At 39.5% G+C, this 27,735-nt stretch overlaps 2 protein-coding genes across 8 annotated transcripts; one reads left to right on the top strand and one right to left on the bottom strand.

Annotated features, from left to right (window-relative positions):
- Window positions 1–191: 191 nt before the first annotated feature.
- Window positions 192–25,960, bottom strand: LOC116034958 (lysine-specific demethylase 2B). 5 transcript variants are annotated; one of them, XM_031277781.2, is made up of 21 exons: window positions 25,338–25,952; window positions 24,590–24,734; window positions 24,331–24,409; window positions 24,101–24,147; window positions 23,346–23,524; window positions 23,101–23,207; window positions 21,745–21,838; window positions 20,986–21,139; window positions 20,698–20,813; window positions 19,531–19,657; window positions 18,990–19,396; window positions 18,793–18,879; window positions 13,230–13,460; window positions 10,293–10,436; window positions 9,939–10,025; window positions 9,478–9,813; window positions 7,092–8,164; window positions 6,334–6,497; window positions 4,266–4,427; window positions 3,133–3,351; window positions 192–2,133 (listed from the first exon to the last, which is right to left on the bottom strand). In XM_031277781.2, the coding sequence occupies exons 1-21, from the start codon at window positions 25,380–25,382 to the stop codon at window positions 1,952–1,954; spliced, it is 4,185 nt and encodes a 1,394-aa protein (XP_031133641.1). In that variant the 5' UTR covers window positions 25,383–25,952; the 3' UTR covers window positions 192–1,951. The 5 variants fall into 5 exon arrangements, 4 of the variants coding, with proteins under 4 accessions (XP_031133641.1, XP_031133643.1, XP_031133640.1 ...); XM_031277783.2 differs by having other exon boundaries at window positions 3,110–3,351; window positions 7,092–8,167; window positions 25,338–25,943; XM_031277780.2 differs by having other exon boundaries at window positions 7,092–8,167; window positions 25,338–25,941.
- On the top strand, window positions 24,857–27,597 carry orai1b (ORAI calcium release-activated calcium modulator 1b). 3 transcript variants are annotated; one of them, XM_031277791.2, is made up of 3 exons: window positions 24,857–25,027; window positions 26,212–26,332; window positions 26,439–27,597. In XM_031277791.2, exons 2-3 carry the CDS (start codon window positions 26,219–26,221, stop codon window positions 26,994–26,996), a joined length of 672 nt encoding a protein of 223 aa, XP_031133651.1. In that variant the 5' UTR covers window positions 24,857–25,027; window positions 26,212–26,218; the 3' UTR covers window positions 26,997–27,597. The 3 variants fall into 3 exon arrangements, with proteins under 3 accessions (XP_031133651.1, XP_031133650.1, XP_031133649.1); XM_031277790.2 differs by lacking the exon at window positions 24,857–25,027 and adding an exon at window positions 26,047–26,108; XM_031277789.2 differs by lacking the exon at window positions 24,857–25,027 and having other exon boundaries at window positions 26,048–26,332.
- The last annotated feature ends 138 nt before the right edge of the window (window positions 27,598–27,735 follow it).

The raw sequence follows: 27,735 nt of genomic DNA, 5'->3' as shown, positions 1-27,735 counted from the left end.
ACCCTGCTCTTCATTTCGTAATGGGCTTGATTTTGTTCACTTACAGCTAACTTAGTGGTTGGGATACAGTTCATATTCACTTGTAAATAATAATACAAATCTGATAACAGCAATATTCCAGTATTAACATATAATCGTGTCTTATTTATTCAAAATGATGAAATAAATCCAATAAACCAAATGCACACAGCTCAGTATTTAAAATGAATTTAATATCTCAAAGGTTGACTTCCTAGAGGCTTTACATGTACATTATGTACAGATTGAACATTTACAGTTATGTACTAAAATATTTAATGGAGACATGGTTTAATAAAAAAAATACAAATAAAATGTAAACCCATCCACTAAACTGTATTAAGTGCTATTCAAAAGTTGCACAGACTCTTTAAAAAAGTTTAGTTTTCAAGAAAAATGCAAACCTATCAAATCGTTAAACTGTCTGACATTTTTTAGACAAGTTCCAATAGCAAAATTACCATTTTTTATAACTTGAAATATGATGAATAAATGTGAATAGAGCAATACTTATTAAAATGCTACTGACTGATGGAATAGGTTGCAAAGTACTTTATCTTCAGACGATTAACTCAAAAAGATTTAACTTTAACATATTTTTTTTAAGAAAACAACCAGTGTTAATGAATGTCTATTTCAGTGGAATCTCTAAGAAAAAAAGAACAAAATCCATTTTCACTTTTACATTTGCACTAATCGTCCAGGAAAGCAGCAGCTTGCAGCTTCTTCAAATAAACAACATACATACATACATGGCCTTGGCGTATGATCCATACTCTATTAAAAACACTGTGTCTTATACTACGGAGTTTCTGTGGTCAGAAGCTGATGTCTGGGGATTGACATGGATTTACAGGATTGATTTACTGATACTGGCTTTATATCTTTTAAATTAAAGATATATGTATCTCTTCCTTTGGAAAGAGAATACTATGCTGCTCACTGCAAATGTAATATAATTATATAATATATTATTCCTGGACATTTCTTTTTTAATCATATGGATCATGACAGGAGTGAACGGCTGGTTATATTGTTTCACAGTTACTAAATCTATTGACTGTGGTGTAAACATGTCTTTGCTGCATGCAGAGCTAAAACGCTTCCTTTCACAAAGAACCAATAACACTAAAGAGTGGTGCTGACTGGCAGAGATGTCTGTATGCAGCTATGTCTTAATATAACCCAGTTATCTAGAAGCGGTTCTCTAGAATTAGCAGAACATTTTAGTGTTGAAAAAATATGCTTTGTACACTGTATAGTGTATGTGCGAATACATTCATGTATTCTATTTTACTGTATCAGTGCAAATGGTATTATATGGGAAAGAAAAAATGTCCAGTACCTTTGTCCAATCAGAATAGGGCACTGACACATCTAATAAAATATAAAAACACCCACACAAACACAAGCTACCATCCTACAGTTTGGCAACAAATCATTAGACCTTTGCCTCTCAACAATAAAGAGCTTAACAGTAATACCGATTGATTATCAATTCCAATGGTAATGATACTGTACAGTGGTGCAATCAATACTGCACATAAATGTATGAAACACTTTCTGATACAAAAATATTACTCTAATGCAATAAATTTTGCATTGGAACAAAAACGTATCTATAAACACTAAAAGATAGTCATGATACAATACATAAACAATCAATATAAAGAAATAAATAACTTTTAAACGGGTGCAAACAACAACAGAACATTTTTGCAATATTGCCTTCACAGGACAGGATTTCCATTTTTACATTCTGGCTTAGCAGCACAGCTACCCTTTACATCAGTTTTACAGAGACAGACACATCTGTCCTGGTGTCTGTTTAGTAGTCCGCAGATTTTAATGAAACACAGCGACGCGGTCATCTGCTGCCTCCATGTGGAAAGTAGTTTTACCACTTGTAAATGTCACACAGTCTTCCGTGTTTCTAACTGATCTTTTGCAGCAGTTTCTCTTCTATCAGTTCAAACTGCACGCTGACGGACATTTCTGCAATGAACTGGTCACATCCTTCCTTGGTCACCTGTTTGCAGTATCGCAGGTCGATATGACATATGCTTCCACAGCGCTTGAAATAGGTCAGCGACTGGTCTGTGACCCTGTTACAGACTGCAGGGAGAAATGGGGTCAGGAGAATAAAGAACAAATGATGCGTAACGGGTCACCTGTACTGACATGAGCTATGACACACATGGATTAATCAACCCTTTAGGATACTCTGGGACATGAAAGCCAAAGGCCTCATTATGGTGAGCAGTGTTTTAGGATAAATGTGGAGACAGAAATCCAAAATGCATTTGCCTTTCAGCTGTTTCTATAATAGCCCTTTGATTCACATTTAATGGTATTCCAGAGAGACAACAAGTACGAGATCTGATTCTTTTTACCATCTGTGCACTTTGCAATAAATGGCATGAAATTCTATAAACATTGATTTCACAATTTGTATATAATGTCATGCCTCTGAACAAGAAGTAGCACCACAAACTACAACCGCTCTAAAAACAGTTTCAACAAAAATTGAACATTAAAACTGTCACAAAGGTCAGATTTGTTGTGATTGTTGTACTGGAGTGCAATACTGAGGTGTGCCAAAAAATAACTGGACCACTTAAACCCAAATAAAAATGTAGGTGTTTAGATTTATTTCTTACACTACCTTTCAGACAAACTTTGGTTTCAGTAGGAGCTTTAAAATAATTTTCTGTTGGCAACTTTTTTTACCATTTGACAATGACATGACAAAAAGGTGACTCAATGTTCACTGTGCTGCGTTGCACATCTGTCACAAGTTCAGGTCTCTTCAGGTTGATTTTCAACCTGTGATGGCTGAAAAAACCAGTCACTGTCTGGAAGGTAGGAAATCACTTTGAAAACTAAGCATGTACTTTGGAGAATGCTCTACGGTAGCGTATTATGTTATTTCCTTTAACTAAAGACAAATACTTTATTTACATCTATGGAATTGATGTATAAATTCATTGGAAGTATAAATCCACTGTGGTTAGACATGACAATTCAAAACATCTAATAAGGTTCAGCATTTAGCCATAAGGGGGAGCAAGTCTAATGCAGGCAGACTTACAGCCAACAAAGACAGGCTCCTACCTGACAGGTTGATGTCAGTGAGCGAGTCTCTGGTGGTCGTCCCTGCAGCAGTCAGGATGTTGACAGACTGGTCAGTGACGTGGTTGCAGTAGCTGAGGTCCAGCTTGGACAGCGAGGGCATGTAACGTATGATGAGGCGCAGAGATGTGTCTGTGATGTCCAAGCCTGCCAGGCGCAGGTCCTCCACATTGCGCAGTTTACTTCTGTTGTCCAACTGACCTACAAAGTTTGTTTTTTTTAAAGAGGGAAGGAGATAAATAGTAAATATTTCTGACCACATGAATTAGCCTAACAAGTATTAGCTGTGTATCCAAAGCCTGATACAGCTTCTTCCTTTGTGCCATTGACCTCCGCCAAACACGATTAAAAGCACATCAATGAGCTACACTGTTGCACTGGGTAACATGTTCCTTCATTATTATAAACATGAGCACTGCAGTTTATTTTGAGTTAATCTCACATACACCGTATCAATAGAGGACCAATAAATCTAGGGCTGCACAATATATATATTTTTTATCGTTACCGCAATTTCAACCAGCGCGATAAACACATCGCAAAAGGCTGCAACAATCGCGAAAGATACTTGTGTTACTTGAAAGAAAATATCAGTACAAAACTGCACTTCAAAATGTAACTGTCATTCTTTTTTTAGTGGTGCCTTTTGTATTCAATTCAATGTTCAATTTGTTCAATTTGTTCAATAAAAGAATGTTGGAAATTATTTCCTTTCTGTTGTTTTAAATTCAACAAGTAATTTGTTTTATTTTAGCAGAATACTGAAAGCAGCAGAAATGCAGAACTGAGTACACTTTTATATCGCATATTTTCCTCCTATCGTGCAGCCCTATATTAATCCACGGCTGAAAATAGTCCCAAACAAATGCACTATTTACTCCTGTTTGAGTATTTTTGCTAATTACTACAGTGCACAGCTGTTTTACAAAATTATTTGTCTTTTTTTTTTTTTTTTTTTAAATGAAACAATATTTGTGACCCATTACAAATATGTAAAGTTACGCGTACAATATGCACTCCTCTCATTAATTTCCTATTACTCCATGGATTTGCTCACTCATTCAGCCACTAAAGCCTCAGACTGTTTAGACCGTATGTAAATGGCAGTTTGGTACCTGGCCTGTTATCTGTAGGAGGCGACAGCAGGTCCCTCATCTGGGCATCTTTCAGTCCCTCAACCCACTGAACATCCAGAGTTCGCAGAAGAGGACAGCTGGAGGTGCAAAGAGCAGAGACTGCCACCCAGGAGCATCCTGACAACAGCAGGACACGCAGACCTGCAGGGACAGCAAGGACATACAGAACCTCATGTTAGACGCTTTATACATTAAAGGGATATTTCACCGCTGGAAAGATGAATATATCTTTAAATTGGGTTACTTATGTAGTAGAACTGTTCATAGACTCTGGGCAAAAATTCCTCCGATGACGCTAAATGACATCATCAGAGGCTTTTTTCCAGACACACAATACAGAGAAGTCTCGTCTCAGGGGGACATGAGGGAGGGAAGCACGGTCATTCGAAAATACTACCGGGTTTCTACTGATACAAAGCTTAATGCTAATTGGTGAAGTATCCCTTTAAGCTACAACACACTGATCTTCTGTGAATGTTATCAAATTTGTTTCATGTGGCCACAAGCAGCTTCATGGCAAGCTAAATATACTGCAGTCTCACATTTAATATGTTGAGGAAATGTGCCCTATTTTCAATTTTTAGTTTATCAGAGGTCACAAAATAAACCAACACAGACTCAGTGAGGAGTATTCTTATATAATTAGATGAGTGATGCAGTAAATACATTTAGAAGTAACAAAGAAAAGCATCCTTAGTGAACCATCTAAATTCAGGAGCCTTTGGGGATACAATTATCCATATGGAGGAGCCATATGGGGGCATATGGGAATTCTAACTTATTAAAACTGCACAAGCTACATTAACAATTTTTTTTTATCAATACCTGAAACACAAATTTTACTGCCCATGGTATAAAGGTGTTGCAGTCTTCATCGAGGCGAATATTTGTAATATATACTGTATTAGAAATCCTGAAAAATGCGGGTGCCTGATTGTGCATAACTCTGTATGTAATAGTGCGAATTGTGAACTGAATCCTGTATGCAACACGAAGCCAGTGAAGGGACATTAGAACAGGGGTAATGTGAGATGTCTAGCGGCAGCATTTTAGATTGACTGAAGACGATCAAAAGCAGACATACTAAGTGAGGACAACAATGCATTGCAGTAATCAATGTGAGATGAGATAAATGCATGTATAAGCATCTCAAGTTCAGCAGTTGAAATTACAGATCTCAGTTTATTAATATTTGTTTGTGTCAAGGTGGGTGACTGTATCCCCATATCTCAACAATTAACAGGTCAAGTAAAACATTTTAGAATTTGTTTTATGGAATTTTCCTTTAATAAAACCCTTAGTTGATTCCACTTAATTTGTCATAACAGTTCATCCTTTTCAACCAAACTTGTATAATTATGTAGTGAGATTAACTACATGGCAAAATGCCATCAGACCCTACACATCTATAATGCATCATGCATGGTTGTTGTCACCCATCTGCTTTGTGTGATATTTAACACACACCAAACACACAACATGAGCACTCTCATCTCCCTCCAAAAATGTACCTCATCTCAATTAATCACTCCCTCATCTTCAACCGCTTATCCGGGGTTGGGTCTAAGGGGCAACAGCTGCTCCAGCAGGGGACCCCAAACTTCCCTTTCTCGAAGTCACATTAACCAGCTCTGACTGGGGGATCCAGAGGAGTTCCTAGGCCAGGGTGGAGATATAACCTCTCCACCTAGTCCTGGGTCTTCCCCAAGGCCTCCTCCCAGCTGGACGTGCCTGGAACACCTCCCAGGGGGCATCCTCACCAGATACCCGAACCCCCCTCAGCTGGCTCCTTTCGATGCAAAGGAATAGCGGCTCTACTCCGAGTTCCTCACGGATGACTGAGCTTCTCACCCTATCTCTAAAATAAAAGCCAGCCACCCTTCTGAGAATTTTGGCCACTTGTAACCGGGATCTAGTTCTTTCAGTCATGACCATAGCTGAGGGTAGGAATGAAAATTGACCAGCAGATCAAGAGCTTATCTCATTTATTGCCTTTTCATAAAAACACAAACACAGTGCAGTGTTTTTACTGGTTCAATGTATTTACCTGGTAGTCTGTTGATGAGCCAGCTGAGTTGTTTCTTGGATATGTTGGTCCAGCTGAGGTCCAGAGCAACCGGCTGTCTCCGGATGATACCACTTAGCATGAGAGGTGTGATGGACTTACAGCGGTTCAGATTGATCTGCTTCCAAAGCCTCTTGTCGCAGCACCTGGTGAGAAACCATAGACTGTTAATATTAATGGACAATGCATCCGGTTCGGCAAAGTGCTGAAAATGCGGAAGTGCCTTAAACCTGCATTCCATCTGAATTCCAGCAGGGGGCGACATGTGCAGTTGCAAAAGGAGGTCGGTTTCTGTAGAAGTCTATGAGAAAGTGACCCACTTCTCACTTGATTTATTACCTCAGAAAACATTTTCGTAATGAGTTTATGGTCTCAATCAATAGTTTTAAGTCTTCTGCAACACAGAATGATGTCAATTATTTGAATTATGGTCTATGAATAAAGCAGTTTTAGGGCGTGGCTATGATGTGAATGCCAGTGAAAGTGTGTAACCTAACGTAGAGTGTAAGGGCTCCTCCCTCACGTCTAAAATCGTCACATCCGCAACCAGGATGGCTGCGCCCGTAACGGTAAACTTGACGACTCATAGCAGATCTCCACAAACCAATGGGTGATGTCACACATGCTCTGTCCATTAATATTAACAGTCTATGTGAGACACACAGATATTTTACAGACAGCCACTGTATAATGAAACGTGGAAGACATGTTTTCAACTGCACAGTACATCTTGCACTCACCATCTGTTCCAGGTCCTGCAGACACGCATACAGACACAAAGATCTCTGTGAGCCAAGTGACTGAATACGGTCATCCACATCTCTCTTCGCATCACGTGTGCTTCACCATCGTTCAGCGGGAGTCTGTCAGGCGGGGGGCTGATAGGAGGGGGTCGGATCACATGGCGCTCCATTTGGATACATTTTGGCGGTGACCGGCAGGGGAGTGGACGGGGACATATTGATGTGATCTGCGCGCTTCTGTTCCAGCTGAGTGGTGAGTAACCACGTGGCGTCTCGCTTACCTCCCGCCCCCTATGTCGCAGCCAGTCGCCCAGGTCGCTGCTGCCGTTATTAAGAGGCCATTTGGGCTTTTGGTCGTCTATTTTGTTCTCAGGCTCAGGTTTTACAGGCCTGTGGTTTTGATTGGCCAGGCTGTCCTCGGCTTTCAGTGGCCGTCTGTTTTGATTGGCCAAACCTTCCTCTATTTTAAGGGCCCTGCGGCTCTGGTTAGTGGTTGAGTCCTCGGTTTTTAGTGGTTTACGGTTCTGATTGGTCACAGAGTCCTCATTCTTCAGTGGTCGACGATTGTGATTGGCTGCAACTTCCTCCTTCTTCACTGAGCCGTGGTTTTGGTTGGACAGACATTCTTCTGTCTTGGGAATCTCCTGGTTAAACTCTTTGCTCAGCTCTTTGTTGGGGAGGCGTCGACGCTGATGGCGAGCCTTTAGCTGAGCTGAACTCCTCTCCTGAGCTTCTCCTGATTCACTGCTTGGTCCAGCTCTGGGAGAGTTGGACGACTGTTCACTCTCTCTGGCTGCGGATGTTCTTTGCAGTGGACTTAACAGGACCTTGGCTTTGTCCTCTGCACTGCAGTCTCTCTCTTTTTTCAGTGTCTCCTCTTCCTCTCCCTCCTCATCTTCCTCTTGGTCCTCGTCATCATACTCATGTTTCCCCTTTAAATGAATCCTGTCCAAGGACAATCCGTCTTCTTCGTGATCCTCCTGGCTATCTTCTTCATCACCGTGAGCATTCTCTGTCTTGATTTGCCGCAACAGCTTCGGAGTCAAAGGATCATCCGGTTTGGAAAGCTTCTTCTAAGAAAGAATAGAAGACACATAATTATTTTTTAAAGCAGTTGTCAGTTCATCAGTGGGAGGATATTCTTTTAAGTTTTTTTTTTTTTTTTATGTTCACTGTATGTTTTCTTTTCAAGAGAATTATGCTCCAAATTGATTAATGAAATGCAGACATGTTGTAATCCATTTACATTTTAATTAAAAATAAACCTATAAAAATACTCTCTTCCATGACCCTGTCTGCATATCAAGCAAATTCACTCAGGGTCTTGACCCAAAGGTTGAGCATTTGCACATTTCAAGTTCAATTCTTCTGTTCTCAGGGTCTTCTATATATTACCCCTTTGTAATATTCCAAATTAACTGGGCTTTGTGACAGTATTGTTCTTCTTTTGCAAATTACCCACATCATGACAGAGTGTAATAAAGCCCTGCAAAACATCTTCTGCAAATGGAGTTGATCTAGTTGCCATGGAATTAAAGACACTCAAATTTTCATTTTTTTCTGAGCACTCTAAGGGAAACTTTGGTATTTTTCAACCTGGACCCTATTTTCCCATGTTTTTGTGTCTAAGTGACAAATGGGGACAACATTTTTTGAAACTGGTCCAGTATTGAGTGAGAGCGCTGCAGCTGGCAGCCGCAGAGTGGGCTGCAATGTAATCGCTCGGGGCAAGTGCACCCTGTCAATGTACATCCACTAAAAGTGCATGTTTTTTACACTTTGTTTTTACCTTTCGCTTGATCGTTTGTTATTGTGTCTAACCAATTCTCGTTTAAGGAGAAGATGGAAGATAGTATGTGGATTTTGTGTACGCAAGAAATGCCCAGATGTTTACTAAATTAGCAAGAGTTTCTGAGTATGAGACGTGAGCTTACTGGACATACTTAACTGCCCAAAATGCATTGCAGCTCTTCAGACTGTCCAATGGCAGACTGCGAGACAGACTGTTTAAATAATTAACCGTTGGATTAAATAATTACGAATGATGACGAGTGACAAAAAAAAAAATGCAGGAGCCCACATATATAATGTACTGTAGAAAACATTTAAAACTTAAGTATTTAATAATTTCAATTCGCCTTAAAATAATACTGGAAAATATTAAATTGAGTGAAAGAGGTAATGTTGATTTACATTTGTAATAAACTATTTTCATTAAGTATGTAGTATGCAGCACATTAGTGTGCGATTCCGAACACAACAATGTACATTTGAACGTTGATGATATGTTACCACTCAGAATATACTAATATGAGATTAATGCAATTTATGACTCCACTTCATTCAGTATAACTGATAAGATTACAACAGATAAGATTCTTACCTTCTTTTTCACAATGACAGGTTCATCATTGGTGTCAAAAAGTTTTCTCTTTTTCCTTAGTGGGTTGTCCTCGAGCCTCGGTCGGGGCGTACCATCCAAAGACAGCAAGGGGGGACGTTTCTTTGGAGGCTCTTCTTCTTTCCTCTTAGGGATTTCCTCCCGCTCTGCCTTTCTCTTCACAGCAGATGTGGTAGTCAAAGCAGTAACAGTTGCTGTAGCCACCATCGGTGGGTCAGGCTCCTCTTTTGAATCCCGGTTAAACCGTGGTTCTTTCAGTAGAGAGCCAGGGAGGTTTGATGCATACTTGAATCCTGGCCCCCTTTTTTGCTTTGAGGCCAAAAGGTTAGAAAAACAGAGAGCACAACTTTATTTCTCTGGTTCTGAGTTTCCGAGACAGAGTCAACTGTTTAATCATTTCATGATTTAGATACATACAGAATTAGATCCATACAGATACTTACTTTCCCTGTTTTCCCTGCATGGTTGCACTTTGGGCACTCCCAGCAGTTTGGCAATTCATCATTGACTACTCCATTTGAATCTTTTACCTGAACAAAAGGAGCACATTAATGAATGCAAAATCTAATTACTGTAACCCAAACTAGTAGTGGACAGATGTTGTGGTTTGTGTTGACCATCAATAAACTGTAAACTCCCTGCAACTAAACTTTTTCTTTTTGTTAAGACATTTAAGTGTGCATTTGACTGCTTTATTTACCTCAGCATTAACATCTATATCAGCACCATAGCTACCTCCACCTGCTCCGTATATTTGTCTGACAAAATTCAATATATGCTGATGTTGACTAATTTACCTTAAGACAGTTAGGATGAACAATCTCATTGCAGATGGAGCACTCCATGAGCATAAGGTTAAACTTCTCCTCTTCATCCTCCACTGTGTCCTCTTTCCCTGCCTCTCCACAGACGAGACACACTGCTGTGTGGGGCAGGACAGGCTGGAGACAAAAACAGAGGCTTGGAGATGAGGCTGCTGTTTCAAACGAATATCCTCTTTGGGAACAATTCCTCTCAGCCACAATTGTGATTGACAAACTAGTTAACCCACACTTCCTCCCAATTCTGTCATTCATAATGTTTCCATTCTTTTAAGTTTCAATGACAATGCTGCAGTCTGTGGATTACACAGTATATTAAGCCAGTTTATACGGTAGAGTAGGATATATTTGGTTGTTACTGATTTCTTGATTTGTTTTATCACTATTTAGCAAATGAAACTAGTTTGATTACAACCAACAAATGGGCTAATGTCGCACACCAGACCGTGATGAACTGAGGCACATACTTAGCTCTGAGTACTGCTCCAAAGCAGTATCAGGGGGTGAGTAAACATCAAGTGGGTTAAGCATATTGGCATATCTTAAAAGTGGGACACAGTTACTAAAGAGCTTAAGACTGCACGTGTTGGATATTTGGAGAGTGAGACAAGTCTCTCTCACTCTCTTGTTTATCGTGGTCAATCATTCAAACTGATACTTTCTCACTGCCTGTGTACAGTATGTTGCAGAAACAATCAAACCCTGTCCTAACATATCTCTGTCCATGGTGCTGAAACATTCAAAACTTGTCTATGGGTATGTCCAAGGTCCTTAAATTGCATCCACGTTTCCTTGACTTGCTTTCCCTCCTTGAGTCTCACCCCCCTCCCGTCCCACCGAGGAAGCATGTATCCTCAGTCATAGCTCCTCAGAGATCCCTCCTCAATAGAGTGCGGATTGGGCCACATTTTTGTGTCCGAGCCCAGCCCGCGTCCGACAGAGCAGTAACCGAACCCGACTCGAGCCCGACAGGCATTAAAGTGGCCATATTATGCTAATTTTCAGGTTCATAATTGTAATTTGAGATTGTATCAGAATAGGTTTACATGGTTTCATTTTCAAAAAACACCATATTTTTGTTGTACTGCCCATTGCTGCAGATCCTCTTTTCACCCTGTGTCAGGTCTCTGTTTTAGCTACACAGTGAGACCACGCAACTTCTGTAAGATCTTTGTTGTCTGTCGCACATGCGCAGTAGCTAGGTAAGGATTACATGAGCTAGCTAGCTGTTTCTGCAACTTTGGCCTATACAAGGCAGGATTAGCCGGGAGACTTCTTCTAAAGGAGGGCACACTTCCAACTTTGTGTGGAATACCTGCAGAACAGGGACATGTAAGTAGTTCTAAACAATTGATTTTGTAGATTAGGGTGAATTTGTGTGTGTTGTAGCAGTGTTTTGCCATTGAGAACGCGCTAGCATGCTAACAATTAGCCCCCCAGGCCCCTCGTCTCGGCTAGTTACGTAGAAAGCCGTGCAGATTTTGAACAGCTCACCCGGAGACTGAAGGCAGGTTACATTCAGAAACCCGTATCTCAATCAAAACAGCATGGATGTTTTTTTTTCAGGGTTTGTATGCGTGTGGAAGCACCAGAGACACAAAATAACAACCCAAATCCCAGAAAAAGTGATTTTTTCATAATATGGGCACTTCAAGATATTTATGTCCGAGCCCGACCTGAGCCCGACACAGTTAAAATCTCATTTTTTTCTCATACTAATGACACATGTACGTTTGTTTGTGTGGAAAGCCCGCTTTTATTAAGCAACTGTAGGAAGGCATTCGGAAATGTCAACAAATGAGCGCATCGGCACACACGGGGCAACAACACACTGTTAACACTGTTAACACACTGGCTACCTACATAATAAGCGGTTTTAAATTTAAAATGTTCATTGTCTTATCGCGCTGATGTGACCGAGCCCAACCTGAACCCGAACATCATTTCTAAATATCCATCCTCTACTCCTCAATTCTCGATCCTCGGGGCAGGAATAAAAGCATTGAGACGGCCTTCAAGAAGGCAGACCAGAACGACTTCCAGCTCAAGCAAGGAGAGACTTTGGATCCACCCTCTCTCTCTATGGCCTTCTGTGACTACTGCTACACCAAATGTTACTTCTGCTGCTGCTGCCACTACACACATTATTAGTAATACTTGTGTCACTACCATAGCAACCACCTGGAACACCCTAGTAATCACCCTGTACTGCCCTAGAGACCATGTTGAACACCCTCACAACCACATGGACCCAAAATCAAGTATTCAAAATTAAATGAAAGGAAAGCTAAGGAAGGGATTAGTTTGAGATTTTGAGAAATAAGTTAAGATTAATACCACTCTCATGTCTAAATGCTAAATATGAAGCTAGAGCCAGCAAGCAGTTATCTTATCTTAGCATTAACACTGGAAGCAGGGGGAAACAGCTAACCTGGCCCTGTCCAAAGGTAAAATAAATTCACCTACAAGCATCACTGAAGCTCACTGACTGTGTCATTTCACATTTGTATAATCCGTACTAAAACCAAAATGCAAAAACGACAAGTTGTGGTTATATGCTGGATCTATTTTTTGGTGGTTGCCTGTCAACCTCCTGGTGACAACAAGACTCAAGATTTTAGATTAAACAAACAAAATATGACGTGTTAATCAGTGAGCTTTTACGGTGCTAGTAGGTTTTAGCTTTTCACCGCACCAGGCTAGCTGTTTCCACTTGTTTTCAGTCTTTATGCTAGTCACCTGCTGGCTGTAGCTTTAGCATACAGACATGAAAATGGTCTAATCTTCTAATCTAACTCTCTGCACACAAAAAAAACAAATAAGCACATTTCCCAAAATGTCAAACTATTCCTTTAACATCATGTGTATATCAAAATGAAAATTCCCTGAGAACATTATGAACAAAGAACTTACTGCAATGCACTGCCTCATGATGCAGGACTGTTTCATCCGGCCTGGCCCACCAAACTTCTTCATGTCTTTACAAAAGTGGCACTCTCCACACTCTGTCCGCAGGCATGCCTCACACTTACGACAGCGCGTCCTTCTCCTCCTGGCACCAGATGTTCCCCGACTAGCTGACAGCTTGACTGCTGATGCAGGAGAAGCTGCCATCTTAGGTTTCGGCCGGTTGGGAGGCCGGGGCTAAAAGGATAAAAAGGATACAGGGTCAAGTACCTAAAATGATTAGGCAACAGATATTTCACAAACAGGCATTCAAAAGGTCAGATAAATTAGTTTGTTGATAAAGGATAAGTATTTAGCAATATCATGATGCTACATACAAAGTATGCTACTTAAATATAGTGAAGTAGTCGAATACGGCAAATAGAAGTGCATTCACATTAATATTGTGAAGCAAATTTGTAGTATGTACTGTGTAAAAGGAAGAAAGAAGACAAAGAAGACTTTTAGGCCTGCAGATGCTTTAGAATCATTTTCTCACTAGATACTAAATGGTCAACAAATTGAATTTTATTATTAGTTTATCAATTTGACAATTCAGTGAATTTTTACCAACATTTCATATTTAAGAAAAGAGGGAGGCATTAAGCTCCGAAGAGCACCTCAATCTAATGTTCTAAATTACATTTAATTTATTAATGGTGCTATGGCTCAATAATAAGGACGCATAATCATGTGATGTAATAAGAAAAAAATCTAAACATTCTATACTATTAAATTCAACTGGGTCAGTGTTATGGTGGATGTAGGAGGTACTACCTAATACTTTCTTTGCTCTTTGTAACTTTTGGTCAATAGATCCACATAGAGATGCATCCATATACACAGTATATATATCCACAAACACAAATCTGATCATGCTTTGTATGAACACACATTTGTTCATGGCTGTTAAAGCATAGCATCCAGGAGAAAACAAACATATCAAGAATGTCTCTGGAGGCATCTTCCAAATTTAGCACTTCACTTGCTTGCATGTTTCGACTTCAAAGAGAAACTGCACTTATGGCTACATTTCACACATGGATCACTAGGAGCCATTATTCTGTGTTAGGGGGCACATAGACTGATTTATAACAGTACACATTAAATGTGCTCTATTTAATAGAACTGGGTAATGGAAATGAGAGCCTTTGATCTCCATCATTGTTGTTCTAGTGTTATATATTCTGCTCCTTCTCAGCCTCACAGCCCCAACCACAACAATGTATTCTTAACATGAAAACCACAAGTCAAAATACTGCCAACCGTGCCACGTGAGAAAATATGTGGCAATGTGTGAGATGAAATAAACAAGAAGAAGGAGTGCAAAAGACTGCAGCTCTTGGAAATGAAGATCCGATTTCTTTAGTTACATCGGCAGTGCAGATTCTCCTAGCGTCAGCATAGCAACAGCCACGTCCCATTCCCTAACAGAACAGTCTATGACACACAGACGTGTAACCAATAAGAGCTGTAATGAGACTCTAACAGAAAAAGAAAGCAGGCTCAATCTTAGGCATATTACAATCATTTATTCTAACAATAGCCATGAAATAGACTGACACAGGCAGTCAGATATGTGGTTACCAGACAGGATTAGAGTGAGATATTGGGGGGGGGGCTTGTGCAGTCTGCACTGGACTGTTTTGGGGGTATTCATGGGGATTACAGACAGGAGGTCTGCTCTAGAAGAACACTAGAATGAGACCAAATATCCCAGAAAAAGACACATATCTGTCATTTGCCAGTCCCTACAAACATGAGACAACAGGTCAGAGTTCTGATCAATCTGCTAATGTCAGATCACATTAAATAACAGGCAGCTAGACACTGTAGTGTGTACCGTCTGATTACACCTGTAACTACAACTGCAGGTTTAAGAGGCAAATGAAACGATACTTCAGAAAGCTGTCCATATTGTCCCCTAAATCCCCTCTAAACCCCCCTCTGTCTACTAAGTGAGTGATCTCTAAAACAGATATGCCTCTGATGCTCAGAATTAAAATGACAGGAGGGTTTGACAAAAATACTGCCAGAGAAATAAACTGCCTCTCACTCTTAGTAACTACTCTCCGTATCAGGGGCAAGTGTTTTTAGTCTTTAGTTTACCATACGTAGATGTAGTATACACACCTCCTTACAGCACATACATGTGTCCTCAGTACGAGGAGAGTACAAGTAACCAACTAGTAATTTCTTGGCTATCTAAAGCTCCTTTAGCTGAGCAACATAATGAGAAGTAGACTTTAATGTCCATTGACACAGCCTTGGAGCCTCTTACGCTACTGTGGAGAACAGTGGAAATCAATTAACGTGGATATACTTAACATCACCTCGAACACACATTGAAGACAGCGCATACTGAGCAAAGATTGCAGAAACAACAGGACATGTTTATGTTTTTTTTTTCAAAAGCAGAAGATATTCAAAATCAGATACACACAACTCTGTGGTGTCTAAAAGTCATAAACAAACACTGTCCCATTTATATATTTTTTCAGATTATTGTAAGCAAAATCCATGATTTCTCTTTTCTTTACCTCTAGGAATACAATGTAGAAACAATTAACTTGGCAAAAAAATTGGATTCACAAGTTCTCGGAGGGATTACTTTCCTGTTAAGCTTTAGAGATGGCATATGTTGTAAAGCTGTACTTTAAAAAAAAAAAAACACAAAAAACTTATGATTGCTATAGTACATAGTATGTAGTGTTAAGGTCAGATTTTACATATGACAAAAGGAAAGTGGAACAAGTGTTACACCAACTCTATAAACCTCTGGAGTGTATAGTTACTCAGAAGCTGAGGAATATTGACTGAACAACAGCAACAGTGTCAATCAGTAAAACACTTTTAAAACTCTTTACAGAGTATGCAGAGCATGTTTTGGAGATATAGAATATACTGTACAAGTACATATTAACTAACTAGTTGTTCAGACTGGTGCTAGATGCTGAACTGATGGACTGTGTGACTTGACTTGCATGTACTTTAACATATATTGCACATTAGCCCTGAGCATATTTCTTTGATGTTCCAATAGCTGTGACACCCAGAACAGGTGCATTTACATCACTGGAACAAACAGAACTTAAAAATGGCCTCAATCATCTGCAGTTTAATGTTTTATTTAAATCCGAATGCAGCCACAGAATTAATGTACAGTAAGGAAGTGTGGTTCAGAGTTTAGTGGAAGAAATATTCAAATTAACAAAACACATTTCTTGCTGTGTAAGCAAGTCTCCTCTTAGATCTCCAAGCCATCGAATATTTCTTTCCTAATGACTGCTTTCTCATTAACAGATCACCTTTTCTTGGGGTTAACACATATTCTGACATGCGTATCTGGTGCTTTTACAATCAAACCATGAAACATTAATCTCCTGCATCTACATGAATTTCCATTCCGCTGCTTCTCTGCTTTATAACAACCAACAGCAGCCCTGAGGCTCTGAGCTATATAAACACAGCCTTCTCCTATTGCTGGTTTCACCTGACAAAAACACACAAGCATGCACACAGAAACACACACACACACACACAAACAAATAAACAGCAAACCTATCAAAAACTAAAAAACAAAGGGCAAAAATGAAAGACCAAACACAGAGGGTAGACTGAATCAATGCATTTCTCTCCAGGTAGCTCCATTTCCTCGCTGCCCTGTGATGCTGCAAACTGCTCCATCTGGCACAAGCATTCCTCTGGTGGCCTCACTACGCCTGCCTGCTGGGGTTTGGTGTGCTAACCTGCTCAGATTCTGAGTCGTAGTCCTCATCATCAGCGCTCAGCGACATGGCCATGGCTGGTTTTCACACACCGTCCAGCTCACAGCAAACTGACATGGCTGCAGTCTCCTCCTCCTTCTACTCCTGCTACTGCCGTCTGGCCTACAGCCCTCCCTCCTACTCTAAAGCTCCACAATACCACAAGCAGATGTAGGAAACACAGACAAGCCTGCCTCATTAATATGGATCCTCTCCCTGAAAAACAGGAGGGGTGTTGGGAAGCGCGGGGCCAATGGGAGGCTGCTGTGCATCAGAATATTTACTGGGGGGTGTCTGCTTCTGTCCAATGAGGAGAGGAAATGCAGAGAAGGTGTTGTCATATTCATGATGAGTATCACAGGGAGAGGAGAGCAGGCTCCGCACAGCCAATAGAGCCAGATGGCATCTCATTACAAAAGGCAAACACAAAGAGGCCCCACCACCAGCAGCTGGCCTTTGGACGAACGGGTGGGGGTGATCCAGAGGGTCCATGAAACCAATAGAAAATCACCTCCATACATTCAGATACAACACATTCTATCCGCCTCCTGTTGAGGCTTCTCCGTCTGTTACACACTTCATGCATCCTTTGGATGATGAATTATTAATACAAAATTAAAAAGCATGTACAATATATAAAATAGCAACAGTTAACTTAATAGAGTCGCATTGAATTTACTAAAATTCTAATTTACATTTTTGGCTAACATACCTGAGCACATACTGCATGTACTGTTTTTAACCACCATTATATATTTAACTCTCCACATTTTTATATTATAATGCAAAAGTCAGAAAGCATTGAAAATGAACACAGTACATCTGTGTATCATTTCGTTAATAAGCATTTTGACCTTTTCATACTACCATTCATACCATTAGGGAAAATAGAAGGAGGTAATTGTTGTTTTCTTTTACATTTAGCCAATTAATGTAAAAAGCCTTGATTTTGACCCTCTTACGGCCTCAAAGGATAAATTATAAGGACATTTAAGGCACTTCAAACTTGAAAGTGTTTACAGCTATTTAAGTCCTAGAATATCACTTTGGTCTAAGGAGGTATTTTGTACAGCATTCTGATGCCCAAAAGGCACATGCATAAGTAGTACTTAAGTAATGAGCATCTGCAAACATGTAAGCAGTGAATAAGTACTACTAATAATATAATAATTAAAATTCAGTGTTGATATTGAAAACCAGACCCTTCTTTGGCAATAAGTCAAATATATCAAACGCAAGCTCATACTTTCAGTTGATTTTTAACTGTATGACATTAAAGCATTGATTCATGCGGTTACTGGTTTTGGTCTGTCACTAACCACATTCATACACAATATCACCAATAGGCTGTGGCTGTATTATCACTCACTCATTATCACTCACTCATGTCATCAGTCATTGTAACTCCTTTAAAACATAAACTGCACTCCTGCCATCGTCTAAATATGCATCCATTAAAAGTAAAGATGATGTAGACAGTGCAAAGACAATTTCACAAAATAATCCTTTCAGGTGAAAAGTTCAGAAATATTACTGCACCACAAAGTCAAGTGACAGGTGCATGAGCTCAAACCTCTGCCCATCACTTGTGCTCACTTATATAATTACGATGATTTTTCTATTGTATTAATTGATCAACACAAAATCAAGTGTATATAAACTGTGTATCAGTTTTATCTGAAAGCCACAAATAAAGATAAAGAACAATATTTGGTGCAAAAGCAATAAAAAAAGTCTGTCAAAAAAGTCGAACATATTCTTACCTTTATAGTTTTCTTGGGCCAGTACACCACAGGAACTCCAGTGATTGCTAATTTGGGGTCGTCATCGGCATGTTCTTTGAAGACAACCTAGACAGCCACAGGGACAAACATAAAGTAAGAGAGAACTCTGTTGTGTCTATTAAATGGTATATATTGTGAATACTACTGTGTTACTGTGTCATCTTTTTGTTTCTTACCTTTATGTCTTCCAGCAGGGCTTGTGGGTTCTCTATTCCCACTGGAACACATTTCTTATTTTCAGGGAGCGACTCCAGCTTCTCAACCAGCGTCCTAAGTCCGCTCAGTTCAAATTCAGTCAAATGCGTCCATCTATTTGGAGACTCCGAGGCTGGGGAGTCAGAGGGGGTTTGGGGGAACTCTAGAGAGGTGGAGCCGGGATTACAACTATCCTCAGAGTCAACACATAAAACAGCTTTGAGATGCTGGCCCCTACGGTTGTCAGGAGAGCAGGGGCCATCCTGGGCAGCTCTCTCTGGTTTTTCACCTGAGCCATCTCTGACTTGAGTCTCACATGAGTCCTCATTCATGTCCTGGCTCCTTGAGTCAGAGGAGAGGCTCTCTGTGTTTGCCTTTGTGTCATAGTCTGAAGGGACAAAATGAAAAAAAAATACTTATATCAAATGACTGATCGTATCTGTCCACATTGTATTTCTATTTCATCTTGTGTATGTCATGAGTATGTATTTAATGAGTAGCTGCATTACTTATTTCACTCACCCATTTGTACAGGCTCTTTGCGGATCTCCTGAGAAAGGTAAGAGCGTTTGGTGAGGCAGTGCAGGTATCTCTCCAGAACATACCAGCATATCTCATAGTAGAAAGGGAAACGGAACTTGGAATGAACCTGAAAACAAGGACAAAGCTCATCAGTGTAACCTTGAAAAATGCACTCAGGTTATCTTGTTATTGTTGGCTTTACCTGATTTCTTAAATGTTGTGTAATTTTGCTTAACCAGAGTTCTGTCTGTGTCTTTACACATGTGCATGAGCATGACAGAGACTTCAGACAGAACACGTATCACTGACAGTGACAGTAGTGTAAAAAGGGATTATTACTCGTGGTAATATGTTGTGCTCTATTACTGCAGACACTGTCCTCTCATGCACACAAATAAACACACACACTTCTTCAGGAACAAACTGCAATTTTAACAGGCATGTTTTATGCGATGTTAAAATAATAATTTGAAATAATACAGATTTTGAACATGCCATGGAGAAGCTAAATGTACTACACGAACAAACCTGTATAGTGAGCGAGAAATACTACTTGAAAGTAGTACTTACTCATACTTCTTTTTTTTTTTAATATGGCCTAAGAGTTTTGTAATTTGGACTTTCATGTACCACAAAGTATACCACACAGATTTCTTAAAATATCAAAATCCAGGATCTAAACATGAAGTAATATTGCTTGCTCAGTATGAAGGTGGTATTAAAATGTTATTTTTTTTCCCATTTTACAAATATATTTACAATTATTATACACATTCACATAAAAAACTATACTAATATATAATGTAATATTTATTTGATGTATAATCATTAACATTCAGTGTCCCTTCATGCCCCTCTCCCTTCTCAAGCCACCAACATCTTACAACACACAAAGAAGTACTGCTTTTGGGTTCCTACATATCTTCCTGACTTTCACATTTATATTTATTAACATTTTGTCACTCCCAAATATTTTGTTATTTTACTCTTTTCCCTTAGTTCTCTTTGAAACTCAGCCGATTCCTCCTTCATCACATCTCTCAATCTCCTGCCTCCTTCAGGTGAACTCACACCAAACTGGTTCTCTTAAGAGATTGATTTATCCCAGGTAGAGTTTACTGTATTTCTGTGCAGGCCACAGTTCAGCCGTACAATGAAGACTCCTACCTTAGTCCTGTTCTCTATCTCATGGATGGTAAGCTGCATAGGAATGTTGAAGCTGTGCAAAATATTGCCTCCAAACACCAGTGTGTCCTCTGGAGTGTAGACAGCATGAATCCAGCCTTAATTTAAAAAAAAGTACAAAACATGTAAAGAGAACATATAGAGGATTCATGCAAATTCACATAGCAGAATATACCATATAATAGTCAGGTAAAGCTTGGGATTACAGTTCATTGAAGTGGCAGCTAATCTTTTCCTGCTGGCTACTTTAAAACAACCATGCCAACACACCAGATGGGATGAAGAAGGTGTATCCTTGCTTAAGCTCCACTCTCTGGCATCCATCAGCTCGGTCACCCAGGAAGATATCACTCTGCTTGCCTGACAGGACCCAGTCCTCATAAAGGGCAAGGTTATGTGGGGTTGGAGGCACAAGCCAAAACACCTGAGGAGAAGCAGAATTTTTTTTATATATACTGTATAGCCATGGCCAGGTTAGGTGAATTATCAACTCTGAGACTGTTAGCAACACTACATGTTACCAGACATACAATTTCTTAATTTCTCCACTTAAAGGTCCCATATTGTAAAAAGTGAGAAGTCTTATTTTATTATAAAGCAGATCGAGGTGCTATATAAGTACTGTAAAAGTGTCAGAACGCTCAATCCACGCAGAAATGCACACAGAAATGAAAAGAAGCAACATCATTCCCCGGCTGCAATGACGGTGCAGAAATGCTGAGGGGACAGGCGAGGAAGACCCGGAAATGCAGACCAATCAGAGCAGACTGAGCTTTTTCGGAAAGGGGGCTTAAAGAGACAGGCGCTTAAGAAGATGCGATTCTTGCAGAGGGTGAACAAGGAATATTCAGACAATATGAGACAATAACATATTTTTTTAACTCAAAGTAAGTAGACTGAAAATACAAGTATGAAACTGAAAATGAGCATAATATGTCCCCTTTAATATTTATTGAAAGGACAACTAATACATGAAGATTTGTTGCACAAAATATCAGATATGTTACTATGAGACGAGAATTAACTTACTTTCTGTCCCTTGAATACGTGATACCAAACAGAAGTTCCCCCAAAATCTATGTGGAAATCTGTGTAGCAGCCTTTCACACTCATCAAACAATACCTATAGCAAAGAAGGAGATAACAAAATCACTATGTAAAACATGTACAGTGTGAGGATGTACAAGTATAGCATAACAGTCTGACATCCATGAAAAGACCTAAAAAAAAGAAAAACGCAGCTCAACCAATTAGAAGGCAGCGGTAATCTCAGTCGTGTTTTGCTGAAAACAACAGCTACCAATAGAAAACACCACTAGAAATCACTCACAAGAGCACTACAGCATAGAAAATTGATCACAATGGGACATCTCTCCTTTGGAAATTAATTGAGGAATGATTAGCACTCCAAGACATAAATGATTCAGTAATTTAGCTAGATAGAAACAGCTAGGGCAACAAATTGCCTTAAAGTCAGATAGTTTTGCAATTTTGCTTGCATGAGAAAAAATAATGAAACAAAGACAGATAATAATTTAGGGCTGTAACACCCAATTATTTTAATTAGCAATGAATCTAATGTTTTTTTTATCATGATTAATCAATTGGTAAATGAAAATGCCAGGCCACATTTTTAAAACAGCAGACACTAATAATATGGTTTCAGCATCATGTCTGCACCGACAACAAGCATCACTGTGGCAGCATAACAATAGCTGAACTAACAACTAGTGGTGACACTGAAAAGAAAACTGTAAGTATCGGTATTGGCTGAAATAATAATGGAAATTATTTGTTACTGGATATCTGTAAAATCTGATCCACATGTATCCCATTATGTACACCCTAAACCCTACCACCAGCACTCACCTAACTATGATTCTTATTGAATTAAAAATAATTAAAATCAATAAACAGAAAATCAGCAGAGGGACAGAGGGACAGAGGGGTAGAAAGTAGGTTTAGTAGGGTCTCTGTGTGATGGGAGGAAATATAAGGTTAAAAGGAAAAGCACAATTGGTTTTGACTCTTAGCTATGTACAGTACAAATAAAAGATTTAGTTTAAGCTATGTACAAATGCTGACAGCTGACTGGCTTAAAAGTGTCGGTGCAGTCAGACTACAGCTGTTATAAAACCATCCTCCACTGTGGAAAATTTTGCTGCCTAGCAACAATCAAGAGCACTTACAGCGTTCTACAGTGATAGAGTGATACATGAGACATTCAGATGGGAGGAGAAATGGTATTTACTGCCAAGGAAGCAGCTATTTCCTCCGAGTATTTTCTTTATCTAGCTCTATACATTTCTCTTTTTTTACGCAGTCTGACATACAGCTCAGGAGAAATCTTTGTGAAAACAGAAACACAATCCAGTAAAGTCATACCTTTGCACTTTAGGGTACTTCATGTCTGAGATTACATTGGTGGCTTCTGTTTGGCTATGTTTCAGATCAGGAGGCCACATGTTGTCCACCCAGTCCACTTGATCCACCTGGGAGAGTGACCAAAACTGCACTTTTAACAATCAATCACAGTGTTATTAGTCATACATTCTTTGAATATGGTACCAGATTTGTGACATTCATGAAACTTTTATGACATCATACAGAGAGTGTCATGTTATATTTACCACAGTGGGCCGCTTGATGAGGTTCTCCAGCTTAGTGTGACTGAACTCTAAGCTGATGACATTAAAGAGTTTGTCCCGCTCTTCCTCTGGTGTCTCATAATAACGGACAAACTGAGCCATGCTCATTTCTGAGCCTTTCTGAGTGCTCACATCCATAACATCCACAGACCGACGACTGCCTGCAAGCCACAACCAGGACACAACTTTACTTTAAGCTTTGAGCACTTTTACTGTCGTTAACATGTAATACCATATGTCAGTAAGTTTGTCTAAGAACAATCTAGCATGCTATTGTGAGATGTATACAGAGACAATGTGTATTGTTGGCATCTGACAGATTTCATCATGAAGAAGTAGCTCTAATGCATGTAATTCACCATATTCCCCACTAGATGGAGCAACTACGCCCCAATCCATTTCAGTTTCAGGCTTCACTTGTCGAATTTTAATGTATGTTGAACATGTTTCTTTGTAACATTTTCCTTCCACATACAGTACTGTGGAAGTAAACATGTACATGGATGTGAGAATATACAATACTTTTAGGACACTTCAGATCACCGCAGATCTTCTGAAAAGCAAAAACTCTCTGACCGGCCTATTTTTTTTCCATCAGCTCTCCACCCTTTTAGATAAGTTCTTTCTTCTTTAACAACATTATTGCTACATTAGTAAACATGTAGGCATACATTTTAGTGTGTGTGTGTGTGTGTGTGTGTGTGTGTGTGTGTGTGTGTGTGTGGCATCCTACTTACCAACTAAGCCTTTAATTTCACTGATTGTTAATTCTGGATCAGGCATTCTATGAAAGAGGGATTGGTGTTAGTTAATAAAATATGAATAATGTATATATAAATAATAAATAATACATGTGTTGGTTAAAAACACAAATATACAACAAATATAAGAGTGGGTTCAATCAACGTCAAAGATTATTCTTAATAACCATCTGTAAACTGGTGAACTCACAAAAATGTCTTCTCACCTGATCCCTAGTCCATCTTTCTCTTTAAAAATGAGTGGTGTCCTGAGAGCCTCCCTTTGCACATATTCATAAGAGAAGTCTGCAAGACAGTGAGTGTGTTATGGACAATTTGGGCAATGGGCATTTATAGGAAAATACATTTATTGTGGTGAAGACATGCATCTTACCAATCAACCTTATTGTGAAATATATAATAACAAACAGAAAAGTGGTTAATCAAAAGAAAACATGATATGCTTTGTGTAATGTGTTACTTTACCTTTACCCTCCATGCAGTGAACAAACGTGGAGCTGTAACTGTCACTAGCAAGCTTTTCCTCCACACTGAAACCTCTGATGTTTGCAATTTCTTCAACATCGGACAAATCCTCGTTTTCGTCGTACATCCTCCGGCAGATGGAGCGCTGCCATTGAAAACGAGATGATTTACATGACATAACCATAGACTGTTAATACAGTCAATGGACATGAACTGAAACTGAAACACGCGTGGAAAGCAAACTCTTTCTGTTATGACGGCCATCTCTGTCTCCATTAACAGCCAGTAAATATTTATTTTATTCATAACTTCAAACTGGAGTAAAGGCTCATATTCAGTTTCTGATAACGTTACTATAGTAGCATATTTTTTTCCTAAACGTGACGTCAAGCACGATAACAATTAAACGACACTTGTCCTGGGAAAAGACAGCAGTTGGTATGTTAACGTTAACGTTACTCCACAATGATACATGTCAAATGTTTGCAGGATTTCACTGATCTAGCTAGATGTTGGTTTATCTTGAACGTACGTCCGCTCAACTGTTACAAATATACAATAAGTTATAACGTTAACACCTAATGCGAGAGAGCTATCGTTTCTACTCATGTATCTCTAACTTGAACAGCTTAAGTGACTTGACAAACATGCCAACGTTTACCGTTGAAAACGTTAGCTTCAGCTAACTAATTAGCTCGCTGCCAATCTCGCTTCATAAGCTAACATTAACACGGCAGATGATACACACCAGCTTGCGTCCAGAATCAGCACACGTTTCCACGGCATGAGCCATCGTCTCTTATCAATGTTTTCCAGTCACTCTGTTTCGGAAATGCATCTTCATGCGTAGTGAAGTTAAAGAAACAGTTAGCACGCTTTTCAGGTTCAAAACAAGGGAACCATGTTTTTGTGTATTACGTCACCGCCAGGAACCAAAACATTGTTGGACAACGTCACGACATGTTAGTTCACTGCTTTTAAACTGGTTTTACAAAGAAGAAGCCATTATCATATCAGACCAATCACTGTTTGTTTGTTGTCTAAAGTAAAAAGCATTACGTGTAAACCATTATTAACGAATAGTTCAGCCTACCATGTTAAAGAAAAACAAGCGAAAAAATAGCCTATTTATAAAAACAAAACAAAAATCCCTTTATCTAATTTCATTCATTCTAATCGTAATAATTACTGTTTCTGTACGCTGGACGTGACGTGTGTCACGTGGACTGGCGTTCCATATAATGGTTCATTTAACCGTTCATGTTGACATTAACATGTTTTGACGATTACTACACATTGGACGTGGTGATTACATCCGTATTCACTAGGGCTGATTCGTAATCTCATAACAGAGGAAATGCAACCCACAGTTGACTAGCGGATGTTCGCCTCAGAGCGCGCAGGCTTATGGGTAATGTTAGGTGCAGGCAGTACACGCCATAGACAGAATATAAGAGGTACACGCTGAAGGCTGGTGGTGGAAAAAATAGCTTCCGCAGTTGGCGAGGTTAAATGTTTTGTAAGGGTACACTGTTGGCATGTTGAACGCTTGTTTCTGTCGTGTTCCGCAAGAGTAACAAGGTAACTACGTAAGCGATGCTCGCCCAATCCTTTGATAACAGGAGCAACATGAGTCTGAACGAGCATTCACTGCAAGCTCTGTCCTGGAGGAAGCTGTACCTGAGTCGAGCTAAACTGAAGGCTTCTAGTCGGACATCAGCTCTGCTTTCTGGATTTGCTATGGTAACATTCTCTTTAAACCACCTTCTTACTCTTTTGTAGAATAATGAGTCATTTTACACAGTATTTCAAACGTGATTTCCGTTCTCTTCCTATTCTTTCCTTTCAGGTGGCTATGGTAGAAGTGCAGCTGGACAACAGCTATCCTTACCCACCTGCTCTACTCATTGCCTTCAGTGCCTGTACCACTGTGCTTGTGGCTGTCCACCTGTTCGCTCTGATGGTCAGCACCTGCATTTTGCCCAATATAGAGGCTGTCAGCAATGTCCACAACCTTAACTCTGTGAAGGAGTCTCCACATGAGCGAATGCACCACCACATTGAACTGGCATGGGCTTTTTCTACAGTTATTGGTACCTTACTCTTCCTAGCCGAGGTGGTTCTACTCTGCTGGGTCAAATTTTTGCCAGTTAAGCCCAATAAGTCCAGTAATAATACAGTTTCAGCTGGTGTGGCTGCTGCTATTACCTCCACCTCTATTATGGTTCCTTTTGGTTTAGTATTCATAGTGTTTGCTGTGCATTTCTACCGCTCCTTGGTTAGCCACAAGACTGACAGACAGTTTCAGGAGCTGGAGGAACTCTCTAATCTCACCAGGCTACAAAATGAGCTGGACAACAGAGGGGAGTCTTCCATCTTGCAGTCTCCAAGCTCACATTTCCCATAGTGAAGTATGGCAAATACACATCTATGGTGGAACTCTTGACTGCAAGTCAGAAGCCACATTATTGGCTTCTAAATTTTTACAGGAATGAGGATGTCTCACCTCTTTGTTGTGACATTTACTTTTGTGAAAAGAGTTGTATTTTTTAGAAAACATGTTTGTTCAACTGTGAAATCAGAAATCTGCCGTAATGCATGTGACTTGAAATTGGGAAGTCTTAATTGAAGTTTTAACTATAATAGTTGTTTGATTTAACTTATAGACTCATATCTCATATACATGATGGCAGAGGCTTTTGAACAATAACTTGGAACCCTGTCTGTTGCCTGCTGCATTTATTTACCTGTTTGTCAGTGAACACTGCATTTGTTAATATATAGTACCTTGTGTTTTGTAAACCACAAGTATTTAATTCTCCTCCTTGTTCACTGTGTACATGATTTCTTGTGATGTCCACCAATTGTTTTTGTAATGCTTGTAGACTGACTCAACAGCTGCTAAAACAACCGTGTTAGTAGTATAGTATATTTGCTGACATCTGTAGCACAGGCTGTGGTGTTAAAATAAACGTTTTTTATCAAATGCCATTCAAAGTTTCAGATTTCACAAATAATTTTAATGTACGATTTGAGAACATACTATCTCTGTTATCTATGCAATGTACTTGCAATTATTGACACAGGCTAAGCAAGTCACACCATTTTGCAAATGCAAAAGTTTTAAGTTGACATATACATATCAG

The sequence above is a fragment of the Sander lucioperca genome, chromosome 1, assembly GCF_008315115.2.
Source record: "Sander lucioperca isolate FBNREF2018 chromosome 1, SLUC_FBN_1.2, whole genome shotgun sequence".
Lineage (NCBI taxonomy): Eukaryota > Metazoa > Chordata > Actinopteri > Perciformes > Percidae > Sander > Sander lucioperca.
This window is presented reverse-complemented; position numbering and strand designations above follow the sequence as displayed.